The following is a 23,602-nucleotide window of genomic DNA, read 5'->3' as shown; positions in this document are numbered from 1 at the left end:
CCGACGACCGCCGAAAAGACGAAGATTGCCGATGAGATTTTAGGAAAATATGTTGTATGTGAAACGATCGGATTTTTAGTTTTACAGCTATATATCAAATAACACACGGCGACGCTTGACAAAATGTTTTTTTGATAAAACTAATATACGTGATTTACTCGTAGGTGAAAAAGTAGTTCCATTTCCAATGTACAAGCAATATTGATTTAGATATTCGTGTAACTTGCCCTAAATGTTCAAACAAAATCGTTTTTATTTAGGTACTTATTAACATTATACATAGGAACTGTTTTGGGTGGTATTTTTACAGTCGGCGTTCTTTTTCAAGATAATAAACACTTTAAACCAAGCATGTTTTGTTAGAGGCTTTCCGACCTTTAATAACAAAATTCGGGTTCCTGAGTTTAAGTTTTTTATCGTGATATATCACATTTAGAGCGCCATATTCTATCTTATGACGTAAATATTTTTTGCAACAAATGACAAACGTAAAGATAAAAAAATAAGTACTTTGCTAAACTAACAAAATAAGGTTCAGTACCAACTTTAAACACACCTCGTTATCTATTACAATGTTAAATAAGACATTTATAGGTGCCTACTTAGCTGTCTATTATATGTGGGTTAAGTAAGTGTCTATTTTAAACCGTTCGTTCATTCGACATTCGAACCGAGTTCACTGTGTCAATAAGTTACGGAAATAATTTAAAAGCAATAGGTAACGTGCAAAATGATAATTGCCCTAATTCGAAACCCATTTACGTTATCTATGTTTTAGGAATACTTGACATACCGTACTATAGATACTTGGAGCAAAAAATAGCAGATATTAAACAGTCACTTGATTTGATAGCAAAGAGTCATTCGGTCCACCTGATAGAAAGCGGTTATGGAAACTTGTGATGCTAAATATAAAAAAATTTGCAACTTGATAATGAAAGAAGACTTTCTACAAAAGGTCCTACATTCTTATTATACTACGGCTCGTGTTTGCTTTTTTAACTGACTTCAAAAAAAGGAGGAGGTTCTCAATTCGAATGCATTTTTTTATATATGTTACACGATAATTCGTTTTTTTACGCTTTTTTGTTTTGTACGCCGCATTTGTGATCCTTTCTTTTGTTGGAAAGAGAGTACCTCAATATTATTAAATTTAAAGAAAATATTCCACCTCTAAGGGTGGCAAACTAGGGGATGCATCCAGTTTCGCGCACTTTCCGGCAACCGATATGAATAAAACTTGGCAACTTAGATGTAATGACGAACCACGAACCACGAACGTTTGTGGTCGGTTTTTTTTTGTAAAAAATTTATTATTATATATTCATAAATAAAAAGGATGACACACAACTATTAAGACGAGGTATTTCAACGCGAACCTAGATTTTAGTTGAAATATGGGAAGTCGGCCTTTCTTTTCCCGCAATCCGCGCGCTGTAAATTAATATGAAAAAAGTAAGAACGGACGGAGAAAATTTAACCCAATTCCAACGTCGATAAGCGCCTGATGGCGACTGACGCGGCAGTGGGCGGTGTTGCGTACCGTTAAGCCGCTGGACAATTTGCAAATTGCATAACAAATGTAAATTTAGTAACTAATAAAATTACAATTATTAATACAAAAATCGAACAAAATTCCTTCGATACGGCCGGATTTGAACCGACGTCTTCTAACATACCGTGCCAGACGCTATACCAGCTATGCAACGGAACGAACCAGCGGACCTTACAAATTTTTCTATGTGCTTGCGTCCTATTTCGTCACCCAATTAGATACCTGTACAGCTACCAGTCCCGTTCAAATCCGGCCGGATAGAAGGATTTTTTTTCAGAGTGTTCGATCTTTGTTTAATAATTATAACAAACGAGTGCAGTAATTTCACATAAAAATAATTGAAAATCAATTCAATAAAAATTTTAATTAAATTACAGTTAAAAATCAAAATTTAGAAGGTTCCCTGCAGTACCTAAAGAGAAATTTACGTATAAAAATTATGTACAAAGCTATATATTTTATTCATAAATAATTCATTGTAGACTTTGTTTAGTCTGTTTTCAGGATTTTATATGATAAGATATCCTTAAGTGTATCACACGTATATACTTTGTAAGACGGCTATTTTATAGTAAATACCTAAACCATTTGATCTAGCAAAACAGTTTTTCACGCTTTGCCGCCGCTGACTTCTCTTAATGGAAAATATTTACTTGTTATTAAAATCGTACATCTTACTTTCGACAAACATGTCAGATACGCAGTACGTGAAGACAAGGACGATATAATCGGATCCTTAATACGTTTTCATAAGTGACGTTTAACAAATAGATTATATACCTTTTGTATATTTATATTTTGTATTTCACGATTAAGTCGTTAAGGAAGTAGATTAGTTCCATTTGTAATGGTTTCGTTAATTGACCTAGTTCTTTACTGTTTTGTATACCTAAATAGGTACATAGATACTGTGGTGGTAATGTAGAACGATTGCTTCTCAATCATATGATCGACGATTCGAATACTTGTGGCATGTACCTATGGCTTAAATTTTTTTTTATACCATGTGACGGGATGAACAAGTGCGGCCTTGTGGTGAGCTTTATAAGTCACAACTTTTTACAATAAGATTCCGGAGCATATACTAAGATTATCATTGCCTAAGTTTAAAAACTACGTTAAAAATATTTTGATTGAAAAGTCATATTACAAAATTGAAGACTACGTGTTAGATAAAGATGTATGGAAAGACGACACGGCTCCAGAATCCACACAAATTAGATTAAGTGTATTCCATAGCATTTAAGTTTATTTGAAAAGAGCAATCCTTAGAGTTTCTTGTTTGTTCTTCTCAGGGAAGTTAGCGTAGTGAACGAGCAGTAGCTTAAATGTGTTTTCAAGTGTAAATTTATTTTTCCTATAGAGTAAATGATTCTTTGACTTTGACTTTGACAAGTCCGTCCCCACATGGAATACTGCTGCCATCTTTGGGCGGGAGCTGCCGGATCCCAGCTTGGGCCCTTTGACATGGTTCAAACACGTATTATGAGAATTGTTGACGATCCTGTGCTTACAGACGATATTGAACCACGAGGAGATACTTTGCCTACCTACGTCTGTTCTATACCCTGTACAATGGCCAATGTTCTGAAGAAGTGTTTGACATGATGCCTTTTTTTTCGTAAGGAAATCCTCCTAGGAAACCTCTCCGCCGCGGGGGCAGTGGAGAGGTTATGCTGGATTTCTACCGGCTAAAACCCCACGGTGGCCTTCTCGAGTGCTCTAGTGGGAGGGATCAGGGTTGACATAATGCCAACAGCAACATTTTACCATCGCACCGCTCGCCACCGGCAGGGAGTCCATCCTTACACTCTGAAACCGAGTCGAACTCATACTGTACGGAGTGAGAGGATCTTCCTCCTACGTACCAGCAGGAATACAGCATGGAGTCCTTCAAAAGGGGTTTTGAGAAGGGTTTGCAATGCGCTCGTAACGCCTGTGGTGGTGCAGGCGTTCATAGACGACGGTGCTTTCCATCATGCGGGCCTTATGCTTGTTTGCTGCCTACTTAATATAAAAAAAGCAACATACCTGGCCATAACAGTTGCAGTGTGACAAAGAGGTTTAAATCACAAAAGCCCTGAAACATAACTTAACAAGTCTCATGTGCAGTACATGAAGCAATTACTGCTTCATGTACTGCATGGCTGCAGAAATAGGTAAGGTGGTGATTGCTTCCCTTTCCTCTTCTGGGTGATTCTATCACTGAAACAATTACTGTCAATTTAGTAATAGTCGACCAAATTAAAAAGCAATGTCAAGTATGTAGCTTCATTCTCATCATTCGTCATACTTATTTGTCGGACAGAGAACGAGAGCACGGGGCCAGGGCCGAAATTTTGTGGGCCTGGCTGAAGGGGAGCAGCCCGACCGCAATAAGCCATCGGGGTGTTCCACTTCCTGCCGGTGCGTGACGGATCGCGACATCGCTATAGCGTTTCGTGACCCCTCAGTGGTCGACAATCTTTCCAGCCCTCCGATGTTCAGATGGAGGAGCAAGGTGTTACAGTCCTAAACTCCGCAATGTGTCGCCCCTGGAACACATCAAGTGTGCATCAACCCGGGATCTCTCTTCGTCCACCGCCCGAGAGGTCCTTGTTATGGCTTATGACTCTTCTACGGCGGTTTGGGTGAGCATCAGGATCCCGTTTCCATAGCCGCTAAGGGCAGTGCTTTTCTGGACGAAACAAGGTGCTCTACTGCTATTCAAATTTGTAAGTAGCAGACATTTGTGATTGTTTAGTGGCAATACACCTTGCTGACGGTAAAGAAAAACTTGTAATGACAACCTGCACATCGGAAAAGGTTCACAATTCACAACCCTAGGAAAACAAACCGCTGCACAGGACATGATTATGCAGTTAGTCATCTTATTAAGAAGAAATTCAATTACCTTTAAGTACAAGTACGTGTACTAATTCTGTTCAATTAGGGCTACAGAAGCAGGGCTATAGTACAGGAGCACAGAGTAATTATTAGACAGTTAGTCATCTGATTGTGACTTTTGTTTACGTATGTACTACCACATCTGTCTCGGACTGTGGCAGCTAGAGATAGTGGACCTCCGCCTGTTATTAATCTTTATTCAATTCAATTCTTTATTGCATTTATACAAGAGCGGTGGTGGTCCACTGTCACAGTTGAAAGGCTAATTCTCACACGGGTCCGATGCTTTTGGGAGCTTTACACACATCATTAAATTACTTTGTAGATGTATACAGGTTTCCTCACGATGTTTGCCTTATTACATTTCGCACATAACTCCCGAAAAAGACAAAGTTGCAAGCGCTAATTCGAACCCACGACACTTCTTGAGAAGCGTAGGTCAAACCATTAGATAGATAGGTAGGTAGGTAGAACACGTTTATTAACTTTCCACAAGCACACACAACAATAGAAAATAATAAGTATACCAAAATAACAAAAAGGATGGAACTCAAATAAATATACGTAATAAACAACTTATATCTGCTAATTGAAGAATAGCAAGTCGTGAGTGCTGCAGCAAGCCAAACACGCCATAGCAGGTGTTGCCCAAAAGCAACGCACTGTTTTTCAGCTGTCGCCTAGAGGGTAACTCGGTGCTACAGCGTGAGCATCGGTGTACATTCTTGACGCGCTACATAATCGCGGCAGCCACAACAGCATCCTGAATATACAATTATACACGACTTTTAGAGAGCTGAGAGCTTTCTGTGTGTAGTTGACCTATAGACTGCAGGTTTAGTAGTAACTTACGGGCCAACATGTTACCCCGCACTTTAAACTGAAATTTTCACGATTTTCATACATTATTTGATTTTGAGTTCGGGACTTAATCGTGTATTAAAACATAATTTTAATTACCTCAACGTATCGGAGATATTGCAACGTCCGTGGTCTCGAAGGGACTGAAGAGGTGGGTGTTAACATCTACTAGCCGTACGAGCTCGTCCTCTTCAGTCCCTTCGAGACCATGGATTTTGCAATGCGTCCGAAACATCGAAGTAATAAAAATATATTTTTATACACGATTAAGATCCGAATTAAAATCAAATAATAATTGGGCTACCAAGACTGTAAGATGTCGATGGTTTGAGTGAGTTTAATTTCTGAGTTAAGATGTTTGTGAATTCTTAGCAACAACACTTCTCGTTAGTTGTGAAGGAAAATAAAGTGATATGAATATGGCACGTTGAAGAAGATTCAAAAGCTATCGAACACGTGTGATGTCTCCAACCCGCATCGGGCCAGGGTATAGGCCCATAGTCTACCACGCTCTCAGCAGTGGGTTGATGATGAATAGATGCAAAATAGAGAAATTATTTTACTGCAAAACGAAGCTGTGTGGCTCACTCGATTGTTGTCTATTCAGTCAGATTTAATTTGATGAACATATAGTGACGACCTTGTTCGCTCAGTCATTAGCACTCTGGGCGCTAGACAAGGAGATCCCGGATTCGATTCTCGGTAGGATCAATTTGTGAAACGAGCTTTTCTAAATTCCGGTCTGGTGTTAATTTCGTTGCTCTGGCTCTAATTGTGCAGTTCCCTGGTTTGAGACCTGGTAATTGGTATGTGTGGCTAGCATATTAAATTACCACGAAAAGTGTGCGATGGCACGAATTAATTCCGCCTTTACCTTTCCATCATCGATGGACTAAACTTCACTAGACATAGGCTGGGGTAACTATCATTCTCATTATCCTGCCTCCAGACTTATTCCCTGAACGTTATAACTTGGGCCTTTTCAAGGCGAGAGTGAGTAGACAATATTTAGATAAGCATGCTCCATCGTCGACCTCATCGTTACTTTCCATCAGATGAGATGGAGGTCAATGCGCACTTATTTTTTATCAAATTATGTAAATTATAAATATTTATAATTTATATATTACAATTACAATTATATATTTATAAATTTGTAAGGAAAAATGAAACACCTAGATCTATTTTTTTTTCTGACCTAGTGTTGTCCCTTAACAAATTAAAATTTTTGGATATCTTATAATATAAACCTTACAAACTTTTATAATTCATCAGATTTTAATTTCATACAAAACGGTGATAACTCTGTGCAAGACGAAGAAGCACGGATGAGGTTCGTCGGGGAGGACGCTCAAATCTATCTTGTCTTGTTTCAGATAGTACAATAAAAACATGAAAGTTTTTTTTTTGGTAAATTTATTATATTTCGTAAAAAAAACAAAAGTTATTGTTTGTGATGTTGTAATAGTCCTGTGGCGTTTTTAGATTTTCACAAGTAACTCCGTATAGACGTTTCTATAATAAGATCCTTGTTGCCCTTCCTAATTTTGCTTTTTTTTCCGAGGCATACGAAGCTTGCTAAACATTTCCATCACTAGACCAAAACAATTGTGTTTAGTAGTTGTTGTCACACAATGTATGACACATGATCGTAACCATAAATCTGTGTAACAATTAGAGCAGTTCATTCGGAATTCAATGCGAAGGCCGTGGCCGTGGAATCTTTTAACCAAGATTCCGACATTGAATTTTGCTCTCTATAACATCTGTCAGTCGACTGAAATGTTTGGTAAACCTTTTTTTTACCTGACATTGTCCACAACCACCATCGGGCCACGATTAGCAGGTTCTTTTTTAATTTTTTTTTATAATATCAAGTGACGGGACGAACAATTCATGCACCTAATGATAACCTACACGCCTGTCCATAACAGTTGCAGTGCCACCCAGAGCTTTAAATCGCAAAGATCTGAGGGGTACTGCCACTGCGCACGTCACCCTGAGGCATAATTTGACAAGTCCCATGTGCCTGTAATTTCACCAGCACCGTTCAAAACCGGAACACAGTAATGCTGACATTACTGCTTGGCGGCAGAAATAGGTAAGATGGCAGTACTTCCCTGGACGGACTCTTTCACAAGGAGCTCTACTGCTAGTAGGTAGGTTTGAGGTAAGGGCAACATGGAAAAGTCAAATTGTTGATAAAGTGCCACAATTTTAAAAGTATCTTCTTTCATGAGCTGTCAAAATAACGTATGAAACAAAGGTATTTATTTTTTCATTTCAAATAGAATTTATTGGACGGCCTCGGTGCCTACCCCCCACCGTACTAACTATAACAAAAATTAAACTCTATCTCGCATAGGATACACTTACAACAAATATTTTGCTAATTTAGGTCTTTTGAAATTAAATAAAACGCGCTAGAAATGTTAATTGAGAAAATAGATCTGTCATTTCGATCGATTCAATCTGTTATAGGCCTTGCTAGGAAACATTATTTTCTTACATACTAAGTATTTGAGAAATTCGTTAATTGTCTGAAATAAACAAAAAAAAACGCTTTACCTTATGGAGATCATAATATCTTTACTAGCAGTAGAGCTCCTTGTGAAAGAGTTACCTAATTCAGCCGCCAGCAGTAATGACAGCTTTACTGTGTTCCGGTTTTGAAGGGTGAGGGGTGCTGGTGAAAGTGCAGGCACATGACTTGTCAACTTATATCTTAGGGTTATGACGGTCGCAGTGGCAGTGCGGCATTGCAACTGTTATGGACAGACGTGTAGCTTACCAACAGGTAGTGTAGCTTACAATAAGACGTATAATGTATGCAAGAGAAAACACACGTGATGCCCATTACACATGACATTAACATTTTAATACAGCATGAAAAAAGGTCAAACCTGTATATTATTCCCAGCTTAGCCTACACTGCGTCTTTGACACATTTTTACATTGGTGCCACAAATTTACATGCGCGTGCGAAGTCGCCCGCAGCTCGTTTGTTATTTTAATATCGACCTCGTAATGTAATCCATAACTAAAGACAGACAATTTATACAATTTACCGACTTCTTTTCGTGATTGCTACACATTGGAAAAGGGACTATGTTTTCGGATTTCAATCGCCTGTGTTTGATTTTTCAAACACTTTTCACTTTTTTCTACAAATTCCAAGCAGACTGCTTGCCCTTGAGGTCTACGATGAACGAGCTCGGCCAGAAGATACCTATTCAGTCACACATTAAGGCAGATAGATCATAGATAGATTATTGTTTTAGATTTTAGATGAGGTATGGGGATCGTTCCCAGCGCCTCGCAATCCGCGCGCCTAAAATTAATGTGAATAAAATAAGAACAAGCGGAGGATTTTGACTTAGATCCGACGTTGGCAAGTGCCCGATGGTGACTGACGGGGCAGCGGGCGTTACGGCGTGTCGTTAAACCGCTGGGCAATTTTCACGTTTTGGGATAAATACGAATTTAATAACTATAGGACTTTGAAAACCAAAATCTAGCAGGTTCTCTTTAGCATTTAAAAAGAAAAATCTCCACGTTACAGTTATGTGTAAAGTTAGATATTTTATTCTTAAATAATTAGTTTTACACTTATATTTTATTCTGTTTTCGGGATTTTATATGTTCGAGAAAAGTACATCCTGTCGTATAACGAATTCGCACATTCTTTAGACTATATCCTTAGATGTATCGTATATTCTTTGTAACACCATTATATAATAGTAAATAAATAAAAAATTGATCTCTTCCCGTTTTTCCTCCGGTAACTTTCCTTAAAGATATTCTCGGAAACCCAGTTGCAGGCAGGGAATTCCATTCCTGTGCTGTGCGCATAATAATAGATGACGAAAAGCGCTTAATACGCCTGAAGAACTGCCTCCATGGTTGAACAGTTACCATGCCGGACTGCCACGCAGTGGTCCCAGGTTCGATTCCCGGGCCGGGAGAAATATTTATATGGCCTACATTTATTTATCTCGTGAGTTTGGGTGTAATTTGTGGTTGTCTATGTGTGTGTAAATAGCACCCGCTACACAGGGTTTCCCTAGTGCGAGGCTATGTTGAGTGTGTATGTTATTATTATAAAAAAAAGAAAAAAAAGAAGGCAATTTGTAATTTTTGTGGTTTGTTTGTATCAAGTAAGGATGACATCCCGCCGTATTACTCATTAATATGTTTTATTTTTATTTTATTTTCTATTTTCCTTTTATTTCATAAATTTAATTTAGTAAAAAAGAAACATTGTTAAAATAAATATTTAGCAAATCGTATAATGAGTAAATTGGAATATCCTTTAGTAAATTCAAAATAAAGTATTTAAATTAATAACATTTGTAACTCACAAAGTCCTCGGCGATCTCCGTGGGCGAGTGGCTCGCACACCGGTTTTCATGGTGTAGCCATCTCTGCGGTCCCGTGTACGATTGCCTAGTGGGTCAATGTAGGAACTAAACTTCCTATATTGTCTCGGGTCTTCCATAACACAACTGCTTTAGTTACTTACTTTGGGATCAGAGCAACGTATGTTGTCTAATATTTATAATTTATTTATTATAACAAATGACGACCATTCAGAATAGGGCTGTTTCCAATAATAGTAGTCAGCCATGGGCATGGGAGTCGCAGTCGAGCGCCTAGTAAAAGAATTCGTCCAGGGAAGTACTGCCACCTTACCTATTTCCGCCGCCAACCAGTACTGTGAACATTACTGCGTTTCGGTTTCGAAGGGTAAGGGTGCTGGCGAAATTACAGGCACATGGGACTTGTCAACTTATATCTCAGGGTAACAGTGCCCCACAGATCTTTGTGATTTAAAGCTCTGAGTGGCACTGCAACTGGTATGGACAGTTGAATGTTCGACCAGCCACTTGGTATCATAAAAAATGAACTAACACCGTGACTTCAAAGACTTTTCGAAGATGTGAAATCACTGCTAATATACATTAGGTCCGTGTAATGTCCTATGACCTGAAACCTGGCCTGGGATATATCACAGGTGCAGTAATTATTGCGCTTAATCGACTGCAGATAGTAATTCAAAGTCATTATGTTTACAAAAAGACTGAAAAATGTTAACAATTCATTGGAAGACAAGTGCCATTGTTTGATAAGGAACGTGTGTAGGTAAATAAAATAAACGGAAATACAGACTTTTTGCTTTTTATTCACCTTTTACTTTTGACTGATAAATGCGAACACACACCTTTGTTTAAGGACGGCTGCAACGATAGCTATCGATTCACATGTTGAATTTGAAATTGAATTGGTTGAAAACAAAGGCGACGGATAGATCAAAGAAAATAATGGCTGTTTAAGGCGATTTATTTCAACGTGAGCCTAGATTTTAGGAGTTAAGGTGTGATGGGTCGCACAAAGTTTCACACAGAGCCGACGTCGACAAGTGCCCGATGGCGACTGACGCAGCAGTGGGCAGCGCGGCGTGTCGTTAAACCGCTGTGCTATTTGCAAAGCCCTCTCGACGTGGCCAAGCCAGCGAAGTCGGACTGATTTGGTCTCTCCCATGATGAGGCTCCTTTATGAAATTCTCGATCTCCAGATTTCTCCTCAATCGCCAGGTTCCATCTTCTTCCCTAGTTGGTCCCAGAATCTTACTAAAGATTTTACTCTCCGCCACTAAGAGCTTGTTCTCCTCCTTCAACGTCAGCGTCCAGGCGTCGCATCCATTCATCAAGGTTGATCTAACTGTCTTATATACCCGACTCTTAGTTCTCCTACTAATTGCGTTTCGGGCACAGATGTTAGTTTCTTCATGCCTCTGGTTGGTATCGGTCACTGTGCATCCAAGATACTTAAATTTATACACTGTATTTTGATCTAGCAAAACAGTTTTTCCGGCTTCACTTTCGGTGACTCGCCATAAGTGAAATAATAGATGAGGGATGATAGAGATAACGGAAGAAGACGTACTGCGCGAATCCCAAATCATGTGCAAGGGCAGATAGACAATGACGATGTTGGATGTTTGATTGATGATTATCTGCAATGACAGGTTTCCTATCATGGTATGACTTTTTTAAAATAAGAGAGACAGATATGTCTATTTCTAAAGTTGTCATCTGCCACTGCTAGTCTGTCAACCCGTGACAATGGAGCGTGTAATAATCATTTATTTATTTAGTTATTTATTGCAAGGGAAAACACAAAAACATATTTAGTAACAAGGAAAACACAAACAAAAAGTCGGCATGTTTCAAAAAGAAATTACTTCCTGCAGATCTAAATAAAAGGACATAAATATTACAATAACAGGTTTCCGTTCACAACAAAACAAATATTATGTAATAAAAAAAAATAACAAAAACGTTAAATTATTAAAACTATAAATTTATTTATAATGTTCATAGTGTTATACTATATTATAGTAGCAGGTATATACATAAAAAAAGTAAGGAAGTTTATAAACAGAAAATTTCGTCGAGGGCCGTACCCTAAGGGCATCGTGCCCAGAAAACTGGCAACATTTCGCCTTTGAATTGTTAAACTTATTCTTTGGCGGAAATAAATGCCAGCCTTGTGGTTACCGGAGGCTTCTACGAGGCGATCCGACAGTTGGTTCGCTACAAGTTTCGCCTGTGGCCCCCAAGGATCCAGGGTTTCAACCGCAACCACAAAGCTGTAGCACTGAGCAAGCCTGGCGTATTTGAGACTTTTGCGGATTTCGGACACTCTGGCCACAGAGCCTGCGCCACCCTTGCTTGCAAGGAAATAGGAAATAGGGGGGCTACAGTGTCCACACAGGTTGCGACTCACACTAGCTGTCTCTCTAGCTTCCACTGACTGTCATACCGTCAGGCCTCTTACCGTCCCTGCGACAGATGCCAGGGGGCTCGAAAACTGCCGGTACCTTAGCGCTGGTCAAGGCCCGTACGATGATGCTATGAAGCGCTGCGTATCGGAATATGCGCTCAGCGCATCGACTACATAACAAAACTATATGAATAGTTAGATAAATTCATATGTCATATATAATACCTGTAAAATGGATGAACAGTCGTTAAATAGAACTCCTTAATTCGCATTTTGAAAATAGCTCAGGCTTTACTATCATGAACAGTAATGGGAAGTGAGTTCCAAACTCAGACTGCATGAACAGTGAAGGAGTGAGAATAAAAACCGGAATTGAAGGATGGAAAAGATAACTGATCATTTAGTGAATAACCAAAAGAACTTCTTGTGGAAGAGTTCGTCCAGAGAGGTACTACCATCTTACCTATTTCTGTCGCCAAACAGTAATGTGAACATTACTGTGTTCCGGTTTTGAAGGGTAAGACTGCTGGCAAAATTACAGGCACATGGGACTTGTCAACTTATGTCTCAAGGTTACGGGCGCTGTGGCAGTGCCGCTCAGATCTTTGCGATTTAAAGCTCTGAGTGGCACTGCAACTGTTATGGACATCACATAAAAAAATTACTACTATTGTAATATTTCTATAAGTTTTATTTATGTATAATTTAACTATGTTACCATGCACGCATTCCTTCCTTGTGCGGCATGAGACAGGGACCAAAGTTTATTGTATGGTATAACTACTTACTACAATGTATACTTCTTTGAAATTCCAGGAGTAGGCGTGATAGACTTCGAGTCCTGGCGGCCGATACTGCGTCAGAATTTCGGCAATCTTGCGCCGTACAAGAACTTCTCATATGACATCGAAAGGGACAACCACCCCTGGTGGTTCGAGAAAACAATTAAGGCTGAGGTATGTTACTTGCTTTTACGTCTTACTACATACGGGTCACTGCTCACCACGAGTCTTTTTCAAGGAGAGGATTTAGAGAATAAATAGTATACTGTGCTATAATTTCACGGAACTACAAGATGAAACTGTATATAATTAAAAACGACTCAGAAATGCCAGCTCTCTGGTACTTCTCAATTAAGAGCCAGTGACGCAAGCACCACCTCATTTACAAATAGTATACATATAAGACTCAATTACTTATAAATAAATTGATTGTATATCCCGTTATGTGTCCTGGAGAGACACGGTGTCTCTAATATGCAGCTGTTTCTCATCCAACATTTTCTCTTTAATTGGTTTTTTTTTTTACAAAAATCGTAAGGGACTCATTCCCAATTGTTTTTACCACAATTTGACTAACAATCAAAAGAACGCCGTACGTTCTTTGTGATACGGTTGATTATTGTTGATAATTATGCATTATTTTCGATCATTTTAACGCTGATCGTGTCTGGGGAGATAACAATAAAGTATAAGCTCTCATTAGGCGATTGTATGTAATCAAAACAAAGCACCAGACAAAGCTCTGTTCATTCGGTAATTAAGACGGCCCTTTAATCAAGTATTGCAGTGCATTGTGACGTAGTGTAGTGGAGAAGCAGTAAGTTATATATCAGACCAATATAACGAAATTGACATAAGCTTTAACAAAATTAACTGAAATGATATAAAGGGCAAATTAATTATTGGTGATAAATCGAAGTGAAAGTTAAATAATTCATTTGTATGTCACAGTAAAAGCACAATCAAAGTTGGCAGATAATTGAAAGTATCAAGTGACACCCTGTAAGGGCATAGCAAATTACAGACGGATTTTTGTTATAATAGATTAATAAATTTAGACTAACAAAAATAGATATTTGAAACAATTCCAATGCACGCATTTAATTATGATTTAATGTACTTAATTTATAATTACATTGATTATATATGTCGGAGTTAAGATCGGAAACGGACGTTAAAAACGATTCAAAATATCACGTGGTAAGACGAGGCGGTACACGTCTTCACTATCCAAGCAACTTACACAAAAAACCCCCTCTCTCCGACCATACCCAGTTTGAACTGTCAAACTGACGTGACATATTGCAAACAAAGAAACCATGATCGAGACTGGTTAAAATTATTCGTAGGTAGCCTAGTAAATCGTTTATCTAATAAATTACGTTTGAAGTGATACCTGGCACCGACATATATATCAGCAACCCTTTTAGTAGCAGAAAAACAACTTGTGAAATAGTTCGTCCAATTGCCACATTACCTATTTCTGCCGTCAAGCTATAATATGAACATTACTGCGTTCCCGTTTGGAAGGTTAAGGGTGCTGGTGAAATTACAGCCACATGGAGTTTGTCAACTTATGTCTCAGGGTGACGGGCACTGTGGCGGTGCCCCTCAGATCTGTGTGATTTAAAGCTCTGATTGGTATGGCACCTGTTATGAAATGTTTACAACGTTCGGCATTTCTCTACGTGATCGAATCAGAAATGACGAGATCCGTAGAAAAACGAAAGTTACCGACAAAGCAAATAGCTCGTAGAACTGACGGCCGTTGGGGCAAAAAGGTTCTCGAATTGTGACCACGAACCGGAAGGCGTACAGTAGGACGGCCCCCTACTAGATGGACGGATGACCTGATAAGGGCGGCGAGTAACCAATGGATGCACGTAGCGTTCGACCGGCCAGTCTGGCAATCTTTGCGGAGACCTATGTTCAGCAGTGGATATGATGATGATCATTGTAATATTTAATTCAAACATCTTACTTAGATCGAGACTACCTGCAAGAGCTAAACGGGTCATTACCACGGTTTTTTGTCATCCAAGTACGCAGGAGCTATGTAAAACCTTTAGTTTAAAGTTTTCGTTTCATCTCGTAAATGGCAAATTTTGAATATCAATCGGTATCTTATTGTAGAAGCGTATACATTGCCCTCTAAATGATATTGAAGCTTTGTGAAGACGACTGTCAAAACAGCTAATTTATTTCTATTCCTCGTATTAATGTTATATCTATCACGATTTTTTATAAAATTAATATAAATATTAATAATGATAAACCAAAACGGTTGATAATCCCTGGCTACAATAGTCTGAGATAGTACTATTAGTAAGTAGTAATAGTCTGTACACGTGTAAGATAAGATGTTTAATAAGTACTCTATGCTCCAGTACTATGCTGCTTAAGTAGCTCAATTAAACATACGTACTTTGTACACGTACTTGTACATAAAGTTTATTGAATTTCTTCATAATAAGATGACTAACTGCATAATCGTGTCCTATGCTTCAGCATCACCCTGCTGTGACCTAAATGTTGGGCACTTAATATTATTGCGCAATTACAAGAGATACAATGATTTCACTTGCGTCATCTTGGTACATGGCACATGTGCGTTGCTGTCACAGCGATTTGAATTAACGAAAAATTAGATCATATTGACTTTATCATGGGTCTACCCACATTCTCTGTCCGACTTTCGTCCGACACGATTACTGTCAAACAAAGAAATCTAGTCCGCAAACGCTAAGTGAGGCAAATTGAAGCGCTCCCAATGGGCCTACACGAGCGGGCGGGCCGTCAGTGCTCAAGGTCAACTTGCACTGCGAACAGCTCAAGAATTTTAGCTAAAAATGACGAAATGTGCGGTAAATGAATGTAAAAATACGTCAGACAAACACAAAATAGATACTAACATCACATTCCACAAGGAAGTAACGCGTTTCAACTTGTATTTTTATATAAATATTCACATTAAACCGAAAATTAACCTACTATTAAAACTAGCCTACATGAATTTGATTTTTGCCTCACTTGTGACGGTTCGTTTGATATGTAACTATCATTCTATGCGTTATTATTCTAAGCTGTCAAATAAGTAATACTCGACGTCTTTATTAGCATCTTTCGTAGTTACTCCTTTATGGAGTAAGCGAAAGCGATACATAATTCGACGACCTCTGTGGTCGAGTGGCTTGTACACCAGTTTTCACGGTGTACCCATCTGTAAGGTCCCGGAATCGATCCCCATACGGGTCGATGTAGAAAAGTTAGTTTTCTTGGTACCGTCGTTATTTGCAATTTCCATAACACTAGTGCTTTAGTTATTTTTTTTTAGGATTCAGTAAGGGTGCTGGCAAAATTACAGGTACATGGGACTTTTCAACTTAAGTCTCAGGGTGACGGGCGCAGAGGCCGAGCACCTCAGATCTTTGCAATTTCAAGCTCTGAATGGCACTGCAAGTGTCATGGACAGGCGTGTAGCTTACCATCAGGTGCACGATTTGTTCGTCCCGTTACTTGATAGTCCATAACCGTGGACCAATAAATAAAGAGGATAGCTAATCTCCATACTGCAGATCGTAACTCTGAAAAAGATCAACATCTCGTGTTATATTATTTAACAGGGCGTGGATATTAATTAATTATTCTTTAATATATAAGAAGTCAGTTGTTTCCATGGAATATTATTTAAATATTGATTGATCATGAGCAAAAATTTTTTTTCGGAACTTTGGCAAATATGCGTGTCAATAGATGGCATTGTGTGTTATAAAATAATTTATAAATTAACGCTTCCTAATATGGGTAGATGGCGTTAATCCTCAATATATAAAACAAATAGCCGACTTTTGTTAGTTACTCAATGCTACTACAATATTGATATTTTTTACTTGATAGCATAAAATGTGAAATTTAACTATAGTATGTTATATCGAGTTCTTAGGTTTTCGCGATTGTTACACATAGGAAATGAAACTATTTTTCCGGATTTAAATCGCGTATATTTGTTTTTTCAAACAAATCGACGTTTCGGGCCCTTTACAGGTCCCATGGTCACGGTTGACTGAAGTGACTCAGATCGATTTAAATCCGGAAAAATAGTTTCATTTCCTATAGTATGTTATATTTTGACTTCCTATTTGCTGGTTAAATTCCAATTGTTATTGTTTGTTTATGCTATTATATTAATTTAACTTTCAGTACAAGCTACATCAGAAGTGAAATAAGAATTGTGTAAAATATTCGCATGCCAATGCTTGATGAATTGCACAATCCAAAATAGTATGCTATGTTAAACTACTCTCTTTGTAAACTACATTTTTCAGCGAATTTCTTGCATTCACGTATCCATAAAAATCTGTGCAATAAACACTATCTAATTAATTCGTTTGTTATCACTAGAAATTAGAGTAGCTTTGATGAATTGCAGCTCGTAAATGTAGAACATATTAGTTACAAAAATAGCTATTTGGTACTCGTCGCGACATCTGGTGCAATAACAGGTACTAAACACCCGACTTCTTATTGTTTTTGGTCCATGCCATAACTAACGTAATCGACATTCAGCGAAATTGAGTTTTTGACATATCTGGCATCATTGAAAGGATTCCTACAATCCCCTCTAATCGGTTTTTTTTTATCTGATTTACTTTCAGTTTTATTGTTAAGTAAAATAACGCACACACTCAACATAGCCCCGCACTATGGAAAACCTGTGTTGCAGGTGCCATGGACACACACATAGTCAACCACAAATTAAACCCAAACTCACGAGAGAAATAAATGTAGGCCGTTCGGCCACGGAGGCAGTTAATAAAAAAAAAGTAAATTGTAATTTTTTTAGGCGACAATAAAACTTTGAATGCCAAAATCTTGAAAATTACCGATATGCAAATGTGTTAGTTATGATAGAGAAGGTCGAACTATTGTCTGTACGTCACACTTAAAGTATTTATCTTTTCCCAATTTCAGGCAAAACGACGCTTCGAAACAGCCGGCAAACAATTCATGCAGCAAACACTGGAGTTAGCGAAGCAATTACGACCAAACGCCTTGTGGGGCTACTACGCGTACCCCTACTGCTTCAACATGGGGAGAGATATGCAGGAAAGATGTTCCAACGTCGTTCAAAAGGAGAATGACGAGTGAGTATATTATCAAACACTTTTTTAATCTACTGCCAACGCGTCTATCCGAAGCAGATTGGGCACAAGAAGCAAACATTCGACTTAGTGAAGCAAATGCGACCAAACGCGTCGGGCTACTTCACGTACTCCAGCTTGAATATAGTCAAGGATCTGTAAGACATTTAGTCTAACCATAGTATAATAAGTAAGGTACAAACGTAGCAGAGCGGCTTGCATGTGTGCGCGCCCGCCACGCCTTGTACGGACGCACACATTCGCGTAATCTCGCGGTGCATTCATTGCACAGCACGAGTCGCACGCGCCATTTATTATAAAACTGAAGCGGCCGCTCGGCGTTTCAAATATTTAAAATAATTTATTGTGTCAAATGTATAATTTTTGTCACGTCACGTGTTTGATAACAACTCATTAATTCAATACATATTGAGTTAATTCAATATAGCACGTTTTTTTGGAATACCTTATTTTTTTCAAATTGTTACCATTGGTCTAACATTATCCGATCGTTACTTTTGTACAATTTATTTACAGATTGTTGCCATAACGGTAATAGTGACTTCTATGTCCAAAGATCGTCTGGTTATGTAGGTACACAGAAGATTACCGCCCTCCGTACTGCGTACCTATGTCTATTGTAGATCAGTAGTGTCTGATTATGTGTACTCAGGTGTGATATAATAATATATTAGGAATAATACTTACGCACAGAGACACCGATGCAAGTCTGAGCATACTGCAAATACGTTTGCTGATATTTCGGTAGCAATTGTACGTAGATAAATCTTACTTCTGAAAGAACATTTATTAACTGTTTATATTCTATAACAACAAAAATATGGCATAAGTATAACTGTTTCCTTTATCGTTTTTCAGGATCTCCTGGCTATGGAAGCAATCAACAGCATTGTTCCCTTCCGTGTACAGCAGCAAGACCTTCACAACAAGCCAGGTGGTCTCCATGATTAGGGGCCGGGTGGCTGAAGCCGCCAGGATCAGAACCGGAGATCAACCCATATTGCCTTATTTTTGGTATCGATATCGGGATGGAGAATATTTGAAGGAGGTTAATATTGTAGTTTAACTTTTGTAGTTTAACTTTTGTAGTTTAACTTCATTTAAAAATGTACAGCTGGAAAGACGGTGTTACCAAAAACTAACCTCAACTGAAGACCAAAAGTGAGAAGTGACGAAATAGCTGGGAAACTGGACAAGGGAATATGGACAGACTTGTTTTGGACTCCTAAGCTAGGACACACCTACTTTTGAAATACGCAATATAATAAATTAGTAATTATAGTCTTTTTCCGAACTTCAGGTAGATCTACGGGCAGCGCTCAAAACATTCTACAATTCAGAAGCTTCAGGTTTTATCATCTGGGGAAGCTCTGACGACGTCAAAACGGTCGATAAATGCAAAAACCTTTTGCACTATATTGACACTATTTTTGGACCAGCTATCGCAAAATACACCAAGAAAATTGATAATGTAAGCCCAAGTACAGATAATAATTCGAATAATGAAATTAACATTTCCACGACTCGTACACAAGAAGTTCACAATAATAATTTCGGAAATGGAGTAGCAAAAGACAATAAAACTACGATCGATGATGATAGGCATCATATTGAAGTCATAAAAGCATTAGATATGAGACCAGAGATCGCCGATGAATTGAATCATACTTTATGGAGAAATGTCAATATGACTGTATTAGACGCTATAGTGCAGACATGGTTACTTAATTTAGACAACAAAGATCCTAACAAGTTTGTCAAAACAAAAAATATGACTATTACAAAACATATGTCAAGTGGTACTTCAAATGATGCTTTTAATGTTACTTATACAAATGTTAGTATTTACGCCACTGAAAATCCTATTAATAATAAAGTTACAAAAGATATTACTAAAATCAATACTTTAACGGAATCTCCGATTAGGGAAGACGAGTCAATAAGCTTAGATAGAGAAGTAACACCTAGAAAAAACCTGAATATTACTTACATAAGTAAAAATTTAAAGAAAGGACTCCCTAAATTGAATTTATCAGAAATTTCAAAAGATAGGGAATCAGGTGAAGATTTTCCTGTAAAACTTAATACTACACAAACATTCAATTCTAAAAATAAAAAGAAAGGATTACCAAAATCAAATCCTACGCCAGTAACTAATATAGTTCTTCCAAGCGCTACAACTGCTTTTACAAATGAAGCCGAGATAGTAACAACCACAGAAATGTCGACTGAAGGCAATCTGAGTAAGGAGGAAAAAAAAGGAAGATTAAAATTTGAGGATTTAGAATCCACCGATGTAAGTCAAGTTTCGGAAGAAACGTACGTCGAACCGTCAGACGATTTAAAAAGTTACGATAATAAATATTTGAAGAACGGACTGATGGCACTTCAACCAAAATCAGAAATAGTACACAACTTTCTAGATCTCAGTAAGGAGGGATTAAATCAAGATTCAAAAAAATATATAAAAAAAGGACTATCGAAATCGTATTCTATACGCCGCCACGAAACGGCAACAGGAAAAGCAGAACTAGATATTGCTTATGAAGGGGAACCAACGGAACAGTATGCTATACATGTCACAACTGAAAACGTAACAATAAACACAGAAGAAAATGTAACAGTAACGACAGAAGAAATTACGAATTCAACTGTACAGCTGTATACAGGAATAACTAGGGACGAAGTCACACAAAGTGATGATATTGAGTCTAGAACATTAACCAATATAGCAAAGAGTTTAATATTAACGACAGATAAAGTGGAACTTTTACAAGTTGCAAAAAAAGGTGTGGAGAGAAGTGTAGACGATGCAGAAGAAAAATCAGAAGATAGTCTTGATTCGGAAAAAGAACAGGTGGTTGGCTATGTTTAATATTGTTATATTGATTTGTGAAAGGTTCAGAAAAAATCAGTTAAATTAACTTGTAATTGTAAATATGCAAATTTTCTTCTTTCAATGACGTGATTTGAAGCTTAGATGCTGACCTATGGACCCTGCGCTGGTTTCTTTTCCATACTGTAGTATGATAATGGTTTTGACTAACTTGTGAAACTAATTAAAATCTCCGATGTATTTTATAAAACAAACTCTTTTTCAGAACCTTTCATTTTCTTGTTTGCTTGCTAACCCACGTTGTTTACATAGATGTTTGTGTTTCTAATCACTATTAAGCTTTCTACGCTCTTAATAAATAAATTCAAAATTATCTTTGCACAAACGCTAATTTAGTGCAAGATTCAATACATTTTTGTTTTCCAGAAACGTTTTAACATAAACTAACAACATTTCGAAATGTAATACGTCTTTCATCTTGCCGAAATTATTATATAATTTTGGTCATTCTTTACTACTGTGACATTAATATTTTACTACTTAACTCCATGTATTACTGCCATTTTAATCAGTTAAACTTGCTATTAGTTTTGCAAAATTGTTTTTTTTTTGCTTCTACCAATATCGTCTCTATTTTGTCGTTTATATGTGTCATAATAATTTCATTTGTTCTTATGCTATTTGCTTATAAATTATCTGTTTTGTAAACTAACATCATAATTATTTCTCTATTTTCTCTTTCATAGGTGTCCAGATCGCAGTCTCTTCGGCCACGATATATGTTCTGTTTCATATTCTACTTTTATTCTTTTTCCAAATGTTTGTGTGACACTTTTGGAGTTTGCCTTAATATATAACGCTAGGTGGGTTACTAAGGGAACATCATTGCAAGAGGCGCCACTATCCGTACTTGTCAGACAGTTTTAATTAATGTAATACGATTGGCCTGTTTTGAATTATGCTTTTCAATTTCACGTGATAATAACGCCAAGTGATTGGTAGTACATAGTAAGCTGATTAGTAAATTAATTAATTTCAAGTTCTACTCGAACTTCGCGTTAATTGAAAACTGGTGTTCATTCTCACATTGAAGCAGCCAACAAGTTTAATTAGCCGTTCAAATACATTTAAAAAGCGGCGCCATTTAACAAACCACCTGCCCAATATTTAGCCAATACAACAGACCTATGTCTATATCGTTCAAAAACCACCTTTGATTCTCCCATCTTAACGAATTATTTTGCTTCTTTAAATTTTGTGACCATATCATATCGTTTTAATATGATCGTTTTTGAAATGAAAAACACAATATGGCGTACCCTCTGAAAAGTCAGAGGTTTTTTACATAAACCCAGGCTGTTCAAGGCGTTCACAATCACTCACATAATCGAATAATATCAAACATGAACCCACCGTCTATTAGGTTAGTGTCCAAGTTCTTCAGCCGGCCATCCATACCAGAGCAAGCCGGTGTTATAAAAGGTTTTTTTTCACCACTTTACATAGATATATCTTAGTAGGATATTTGACTCGACATACAAATATATACTGAGGCCGAATCCTTAGCTAGTTTTTAATTATATGCATTAGTATCAGAGATGGTTGACGATGACTCCATCGACAAAAGCCCAGATCCTAAATAAGAAAAAAGTAACAGATATATTATTAATGGGTAAAGCTAGTAGTGGACAGATGTTCCATCTTTAAAAAAAAGGTCATAATCATGTAACTTGTACGGTATCATACAGATAAGACGTCATAAATAAGATGCGTCTATTTCAAAGTCCTGATTTCTAAATCCTTAACATCAACTTCCATAAATTCTCATATTTTATTTTTCTAAGAATTGTGTTTTTATAATTTACCATTCATTTTTTTAATGTTGATTTTTCAATATTTGTTATAGGTCAAATACCCTATTATAGTATTCGTATTATATCCATGTTAATGTCTATTCGGTATTGAACAGTCTTTATGGTGACTAACAAAATATTTTATCTGTGATATTAATTAAAAAAATATATTAAGTTGTTGTAAATATTATCACTGCTATGTAACTAACTTATTAGTTAATGGTTATTAAATGTCAGTATTTTTAGTTTATTATTTTGTTTTATTTCCTTCTCGTTAAAATATGGTTCATAAAATGCTTTACATTCTGAAGCCCGCAATGCTATCGTCGAATAATCTGATATAATTATCAATAGACAGAAAGAATACTTACGAAAAATTCAAGCTAACTGTGTCAGGCGCTATGCTAAGTAAACCACGGAACGAACCAGCGGGCCTTACGATTTTTTTATGTGTTGCAGATATTTGTTTTGATTTTTTAACGACTTTTTGCCGCAGCGCGAACTATCAGAAATCTATTTCTTCACTCAGCCAGGTACCTTTACAGCTACCAGCAGCTGACAGGAGACATCGCTTTAATATTTGTAATTAAGTTTATTGAATTGCAGGATGTTTATCTACCATGATATTCAATTATTTTTTATGAAATTACCCCACTAGTTTGTTATAATTATTAATACAAAGATCGAACACTTAGAAAAAATTCCTTTGATCCCGCTGAATTCGAACTAACGTCTTCTAGCAAACCGTGCCAGACGTTACACCAACTAAGCCACGGAGGAAACCAGCGAACCTTACAAATTTTTCCTAAGTGTTCGATCAACTAGTGGAGTAATTCCACAAAAAATAATTGAACATACCATTGTGGTAAAACATCCTGAAA

General features: G+C 37.3%; 1 protein-coding gene across 2 annotated transcripts in view; it reads left to right on the top strand.

Moving 5' to 3' along the window:
• The window catches only part of LOC113238609, a 44,190-nt gene extending 21,260 nt beyond the window's left edge, over positions 1–22,930 (top strand). Inside the window, exons 4-8 of one of the 2 annotated variants that reach the window (XM_026475437.1) lie at positions 12,905–13,044; positions 17,842–18,014; positions 18,891–19,080; positions 19,333–20,889; positions 21,615–22,930. In XM_026475437.1, coding sequence (XP_026331222.1) covers positions 12,905–13,044; positions 17,842–18,014; positions 18,891–19,080; positions 19,333–20,889; positions 21,615–21,725 — 2,171 coding nt within the window. In that variant the 3' untranslated portion in view covers positions 21,726–22,930. The remainder of the gene's footprint in view (positions 1–12,904; positions 13,045–17,841; positions 18,015–18,890; positions 19,081–19,332; positions 20,890–21,614) is intronic. The other variant, XM_026475438.1, reaches the window with a different exon arrangement.
• The last annotated feature ends 672 nt before the right edge of the window (positions 22,931–23,602 follow it).

Source organism: Hyposmocoma kahamanoa, unplaced genomic scaffold (assembly GCF_003589595.1).
Source record: "Hyposmocoma kahamanoa isolate Upper Pololo Valley unplaced genomic scaffold, ASM358959v1 97, whole genome shotgun sequence".
Taxonomy (NCBI): Eukaryota; Metazoa; Arthropoda; class Insecta; order Lepidoptera; family Cosmopterigidae; genus Hyposmocoma; species Hyposmocoma kahamanoa.
This window is presented reverse-complemented; position numbering and strand designations above follow the sequence as displayed.